At 39.2% G+C, this 7,847-nt stretch overlaps 1 protein-coding gene across 3 annotated transcripts in view; it reads left to right on the forward strand.

Annotated features, from left to right (window-relative positions):
• Positions 1-3,063: 3,063 nt before the first annotated feature.
• Positions 3,064-7,847, forward strand: part of LOC133547379 (protein MTSS 2-like) — a 72,804-nt gene continuing 68,020 nt past the window's right edge. Inside the window, exon 1 of one of the 3 annotated variants that reach the window (XM_061893064.1) lies at positions 3,064-3,237. In XM_061893064.1, coding sequence (XP_061749048.1) covers positions 3,119-3,237 — 119 coding nt within the window. In that variant the 5' untranslated portion in view covers positions 3,064-3,118. The remainder of the gene's footprint in view (positions 3,238-7,847) is intronic. The other 2 variants (XM_061893071.1, XM_061893059.1) reach the window with 2 other exon arrangements.

The raw sequence follows: 7,847 nt of genomic DNA on the forward strand, positions 1-7,847 counted from the left end.
ATGCTGTATAATAGACTGTATTTATATTATTCACATGTGAATAATGCTGTATAATAGACTGTATTAATGTTATTCACATGTGAATAATGTTGTATAATAGACTGTATTAATGTTATTCACATGTGAATAATGATGTATAATAGACTGTATTTATATTATTCACATGTGAATAATGCTGTATAATAGACTGTATTTATGTTATTCACATGTGAATAATGCTGTATAATAGACTGTATTTATATTATTCACATGTGAATAATGCTGTATAATAGACTGTATTTATGTTATTCACATGTGAATAATGTTGTATAATAGACTGTATTTATATCTGTATTTACCATGAATGGATGAAGGTGGACCCCGACTTAAACAAGTTGAAAAACTTATTGGGGTGTTACCATTTAGTGGTCAATTGTACGGAATATGTACTGTACTGTGCAATCTACTAATACAAGTTTCAATCAATCAATTATTCACATGTGAATAATGCTGTAAAATTTACTGTATTCATACTATCCTTATGTAAAAAAAATACCTAAGTGTTTATTGTATATTGTGAGTGAACTGTGGTGCCGAATTTCCCCCCAGGGATCAATAAAGTACCTTCTATTCTATTCTATATTATATTTGAATGCATTTGTTTGGTTTGTATGCTTGTGAATCTGGGCTAAGACTACTTATTATGTTGAAGTGGGCAGGAAATATAAGATTGTCTTCATCCTGTTCCTTCTCAAGCATATGTGTGTACTGTAAATGTGTGTTTAGTTGCTCAAGTTTAATGTCTATTGATAAATAATGCACATCTGTGAAGGAGATAAATATGCAATGAATGAATGAAATGTCTGAATCATACTCTGCTGTTAACAACAAAGCAGTAAAAGAAATATAGTATAGTAGGGTCGGTGTGACAGAGGGAATAAACTGACGCACTGTACTTTATAACACCAAATAATAATACACTTTACTATGGACTAAAATGCATTTTAAATACATTAAATGCATTCCATATTTTTTAAGCTCTGTTTAATTTTAGGGATTAAAAACCCCCAACAACTTTGATTATAGATATCTTGATTCCATAAACATAACACACACACACACACACACACACACACACACACACGCGCGCGCACGCGCAAGCAGAAGAGCAAAACAAGAACATTTTTATAGTTAATTTTTATTCCAGTATAACAATTCCATATAAAAGTCATGTTTGTTATTCTTGCTTTGTGGAGTTTGAGATGTTAAAGGTGCATGTACAGAATGTATCCACCAGAGGGCAGTATAGTTGCGCAGAACAGGCATTGTTATTGCGTCTTTTTCAATAATTGATGCAAACTGTCATTTTTTTTGGATGAAAGGCACTGCAGAGTTATGATGTTTTCTCAGCGGAGGTTTTGAGTTGAGGTTCTGATATAAAAAGTAATTCTGCTCCACACCGAATAGAGAAGTAATTAATATTTCAGTGTTTAAAAAAACAGCTGTTTAATATATCTCGGAAGAAGACAGACAACTTTTTCAACAAATACATTTTAAAAAGTTTGTTTATTTGATAGACCCCCCCCCTCCTCCCCCCCTGTGTGTTCGTGTTTGTTTCTTTACTCATATTTTCATTTATTTCATTTTTAATTGAATTCAGAGCATTAAAGAAAGCAGATCTTCAACTGGACCAAATACATTATTGCATCAGAACGCCCCATATTGCATCATCTTGTACCGTGATGCTTAATAAGGCCTCATATTGCGTCATAATAATGCATCATGACGCCTCAGAGTGCATCATATTCATGCTTCATAATGCCTATTATTGCATCATGATGTAGGATGATGTCTCATAATGTCTCATAATATATAACATCATTCCATACATTTTCTACCACTTGTATATAATCTATCATAAAACATAATAATGCATTATAATGCATCATTTTGCATCATAATGAATCAATACATAATACATAATAATGCATCATAATGCATAATGATGCATTATAATACATAATGATGCATTATAATACATAATAATGCATCATAATACATAACAATTCACCATTATACATAATAATGCATCATATTGTATGAAAATACATAATAATACATAATAATGCATAATTATGCATCATAATTTATAATAATGCATAATAAGACATCATAATACATAATAATGCATCATAATACATAACAATTCACCATTATACATAATAATGCATCATAATGTATGAAAAGACATAATAATACATAATAATGCATAATAATGCATAATTATGCATGATCATTTATAATAATGCATAATAAGACATCATAATACATAATAATGCATCATAATACATAACAATTCACCATTATACATAATAATGCATCATAATGTATGAAAAGACATAATAATACATAATAATGCATAATTATGCATCATCATTTATAATAATGCATAATAAGACATCATAATACATAATAATGCATCATAATGCATCATAATGAATCAATACATAATAATGCATCATAATACATAATACTGCATCATTATGCATCAAAATGCATAGTAATGCACCATTATACATACTAATGCATCATAATGCATCATAATGGATGATAATACATAACAATGCATCATTATGCATAATAATGCATCATAAAACATAATAATGCATCATAATGCATCATATTGCATCATAAGACATAATAATGCATCATAATACATAATAATGCATAATAATGCATAATAATGCATCATATTGCATCATAATAAATTAAACATTTTGCAGCACAAACAACTGAGACAAGAAAACAAAGAACATTTGTCGACAGCCATCTAAGCGCACACTTTAGTTGGTAAATGAGAGTCGACGAGGGATTATCATCACACTTCAACATCTCTAACATGGCGATGCTACATGGCTCTTTGCTAGCTCGCCGTTGCAGAGGAAATCTTCATTGTCTCGAGCCGGATAAATATGTGTTGAAAAGATACATAAGATACATGTTTACATGCTACATTACCCAGAAGGCTTAGCGCTGTAGACAAAAAACAGGAAGTGGTTGATCCTGCGGTTTGATGGCTACAGAGTTGCTATATTTTCTACACGTTGTTGCGCCCTACAAACAGAAGTTGACGAGCGCCATGGCTTTTCATCCTCTTGGTAAAATAGGAAGAAGACTGAAAAAGGAACTGCTCGGCACACGGCTCAAATTGACTTTCAGTTTCGATTCCTGCCAACTGAGGAGAACCGGTGCCATGACGTGAGTATGACTTCCTGTTCTTTGTGCACCGTTCTCATGGTTAGGTTGGCCCGACTCCTGGAACGTGTCCGCCAGTCTCAGCACAGTCATTTCCTAACTTTAGATACGTTAGCAAGCCAGCTAGCCCAGTTTGCAGCAGCCCTCAGCGGCCTACAAACTACTATTTTTAGCCCTTTAGCTAGTCCGACACCCCAGTCTACTGTACACCGTACCTTAGTCATAGGGGACTCCATCACCTTAGCAAAACAGCCGTCATTGAGTGTATTCCCGGGGCCACAGCACCTGACATTCAAGCTAATCTTCAGGAGCTAACTTGCAACCGGCCTGGTAAACACATAAGACACATAACACGAGCTACGCCAACATAGTTGTACACGTCGGCTCCAATGACACTAGTAGGGGACGGTCAGGCAAACCGGCGCTATCACTCTATCTAGAAATATAGATCACTGGTTGAGTCACACTTGACAAACTAGACTAAGACAAGCTGGGACACTGGCAAGTGAGGAGTCATTTAAGTTAAGCGCCAGGCTGTAATGTCAATATCACTACTAGGGACACCAATAACTGCCCACTACCTATAAGATGGGCTTTTTAAACATCAGATCCTTGTCTCCCAAAACTTAATTAGTTATTGAGATCATTAGAGATAACAATCTTAACATCAATGGTCTCAGTCAGACCATTACAAGTTTTCCCGCTTAACTAGGCATCTCCTCCTAACTTTACGAGTGCACATATTGCCCGTCACCTTAAGAAGGGGTGGAGGGGTTGCCCTATACAGTATGTAGGCTTTTAAGGGAGGCGTGACAGGAGGATGAGGATGCCTCAATGGGGCTCCAGTCCTCGTGACTTGTCCCCTCCTCCTAACTATACGAGTGCACATATTGCCCGTCACCTTAAGAAGGGGTGGAGGGGTTGCCCTATACAGTATGTAGGCTTTTAAGGGAGGCGTGACAGGAGGATGAGGATGCCTCAATGGGGCTCCAGTCCTCGTGACTTGTCCCCTCCTCGTCCATCCCTTGCATGTTAGACACTTAGGTTTTGGGAGGTTTGGCATGTCCCTGATGTCCCCCAATTTGAATCGCATCATTAGTCTCCCCCCGCATACAACTTCCCACTCAGGGGTCCTTATACACTCCCACATCACATGTACCAGTGGGATGGGACCGGGGGTGCGGAGCCTCCTTGACCAAGACAGGCTCCTTGGAATGCTGTCTGGTGGCCTGCCAATCCCCGTGCCGGGACCTTGGGCAGGGTGTGCGGGAGAGGCATGCTCTGTCTGTGGGCAGAGTTTTGTGGCTGGGGGGGGGGCACGGCCGGGGGAGTGTTGGGTGGGTTGTGTCTCAATAACACGTGGCTGGTGAGATAGGTGGAGTGCCTTGATGGAGTTTTCGCGGTTGTCATTGTTGTTTAGTGTACTCAGGGTGTTGTTGTGCACAAGTCAGGGTCTTTGGTTGGGGGATTTGTGTTTTATTCGTACTTTTTAATTCTTTTTTGATCACCAAGAGAAGCTCCTTGGGCTGTGGTCTGGTGGCCTGCAAATCCTGTGCCGGGACCTTGGGGGTGGTGTGCGGGCGAGGCGTGCTCTGTCTGTGGGCAGAGTTTTGCACCTGGGTGAGGGCACGGCCGGGGGAAGTTGGGTGGGGTGTGTCTCTGCTGGGGAGGAGATGGGGGACCCTCAATAACACGTTGCCGGTGCGATGGGTTGAGTGGCTTGATGGAGTTTTCGTGTTTGTCATTGTTGTTTGGTGTACTCAGGATGTTGTTGTGCACAAGTCGGTGTCTTTGGTTGGGGGATTTGTGTTTTATTCGTACTTTTGAATTATTTTTTTGATGACAAGTTGGGAGGCTGCCCGCTAGGCTTTCTTGGCAGAGGGATCATCCGGTTTTGTTCTGGTTTCAATGGGACTGTGGTGTTTTTGTTTGTGTTTGGATTTATTTGTCATCTTCCGTTTTGGTTTTTGAAATGTTTTCTTTTCTGATTGGTGTGGACTGGGTGGTTGGTTGCTTTCCTTCCGGTTTGTGTGGCGTTGCATGAGTCCGTTTCCTGTTTGGTGGGATCCGTGTCCGGCTGTTTCTGCTTTGCGCTGTTGGGGTATTGAAGGCAGCCCTTTTCTTTGGTGTGGGTGTTGGGGCGATGTTGATGTCTCCTGTTTACAAGTTGGTGTTTGGGCTAGCTAGTGAACTGGTGTCGGTTGGTCTCCAAGGATTTGTCGGCGTGTGGTTGTCGGTCGCGGTTTTTCGGTCGTTTTGATTTGGCGTTGTGCTGCTGGTCTTGGGTTTTGCAGCGGTTGTCTTTGTTGCCATGCGTCTGTGGTGAGCTGGGGTGGCCACTATAGTGGTTCACTGCGGCGCATGGTCGTGCTGGCAAACTTGTGGCTTGGTTTTTGTTTATCGTATGTTGGTTGGCCCGGGTCTACCTTGGCAGTCTCTGGGCACCTCGGGGAGGGGTGTCCGCATGGGGTGTGGTCTCTCGCTGGCTTGAGGGCCAGTTGTCCCCTGCTTCTCCCGTGCCTTGTCCTCGGCCCACTGCTGGCCTGCTCGGTGGGGCCGTTCTTTGGTTCCCGCACATACCGGGAGGCAAATACATCGTACATGCAAAACTACATACACACGTATACTCATACACACAAACATACGTGCATACTTCATTGTTTTACTATATTACTTTATTGCCTACTTTACCAATTTATGTACTTACTAATTTATCAACTACTTTACTAAGTATTGTAAAAAACACTTTACTTTGTACTTTACTAACTACTTTATGAACAACTTTACTTTCTACTTGATGTTCCCCTTTCCTTTCCACGTTACCAAATACGTTACTAACTATTCTACAAGCTACGCTATTATCTACTTTACCAACTATTTTACTAAATTCTTTAATAACTATCTTACAATTTTTTTTACAAACTATGTTACTAAGTACTTTACCAAATGTGTTATTAATTTTTTTTACTAACTATGTTACTTACTATTTTAACAACTACCTTACTAAAAGATCTACTAACTATGTCACTAGCTACTTTACCAACTACCTTACTAAATTATCAACTATCTACATTGCTAAATACTTGACCAACTTCTTCACCGTGTACATTACTAACTATTTCACCAAATACATTACTAACTACTTCACCAACTACATTACTAACTACTTTACTGACTGCATTACAAACAATTTCACCATGTACATTACTAACAACTTCACCAAGTACATTATTAACTACCTCTCCAAGTACATTACTAACTACTTCAGCAAGTACATTACTAGTTACTCTATGAACTGCATTACTAACTACATTACTAACTACTTTACTAACTGCATTACAAACTATTTCACCAAGTACATTACTAACAAATTCACCAAGTACATTATTAACTAACTCACCAAGTACATTACTAACTACCTCCTCAAGTACATTACTAACTATTTCACCATCTACATGACTAACTACTTCACCAAGTACATTACTAACTACTTCACTAACTACTTGACCAACTACATTACTAACTACTTTACTAACTATATTACTAACTACTTTACTAACTGCATTACTAACTATTTCACCATCTACATGACTGACAACTTCACCACGTACATTACTAAATACTTTACTAATTACATTACTAACTACTTCAGCAAGTACATTACTAACTACTTTACTAACTACATTACTAACTACTTTACTAACTACATTACTAGCTACTTCACCAACTGCATTACTAACTACTTCAGCAAGTACATTACTAACTACATTACAAAGTACTTTGGTGGCTGCAGTGGTTGTTGTGGTGGCAGAGTTGACACAAACAGGAAGTCAGACTGCTCATAAAAAAAGGGACACAAAGTCTTCTTCATGAGGAACACCAGGGAGGAAACCTCACACTGGGAGTGAGTGAGTGAGTGAGTGAGTGAGACAGTGAGTGAGTGAGTGAGTGAGTGAGTGAGTAAGAGAGTAAGAGAGTGAGTGAGTGAGACAGTGAGTGAGTGAGTGAGTGAGTGAGTAAGAGAGTAAGAGAGTGAGTGAGTGAGACAGTGAGTGAGTGAGTGAGTGAGTGAGTGAGTGAGTGAGTGAGTAAGAGAGTAAGAGAGTGAGTGAGTGAGACAGTGAGTGAGGGAGTGAGTGAGTGAGTGAGTGAGACAGTGAGTGAGTGAGTGAGTGAGTGAGTGAGTGAGTGAGTAAGAGAGTAAGAGAGTGAGTGAGACAGTGAGTGAGTGAGTGAGTGAGTGAGTAAGAGAGTGAGTGAGTGAGACAGTGAGTGAGTGAGTGAGTGAGTGAGTAAGAGAGTGAGTGAGTGAGACAGTGAGTGAGTGAGTGAGTGAGTGAGTGAGTGAGTGAGCTAAAGTTTGTGGTAAATGATGTGTTCCAGGTGAAAGTGTGTTGTTCTATTAGTGAAGGTTGTTGAAGTAATGCAAGTGTAAAAAGAAGTAGAGCCGCCTGACACGTCTGCAAGTTGATCTTCCATCTCTCAGACTGACTGTCAAAGTTTTACTTGCAAGACCAAACTTTCTTCTTTCACTTCCTATTTTGTCTGAAACTTTTTCTTTCACTTCCTACTATTGTGTACTTGCATAGTTTTGACACTTTTCAGAGAAGCCC

Source organism: Nerophis ophidion, linkage group LG02 (genome assembly GCF_033978795.1).
Source record: "Nerophis ophidion isolate RoL-2023_Sa linkage group LG02, RoL_Noph_v1.0, whole genome shotgun sequence".
NCBI classification, from domain to species: Eukaryota; Metazoa; Chordata; class Actinopteri; order Syngnathiformes; family Syngnathidae; genus Nerophis; species Nerophis ophidion.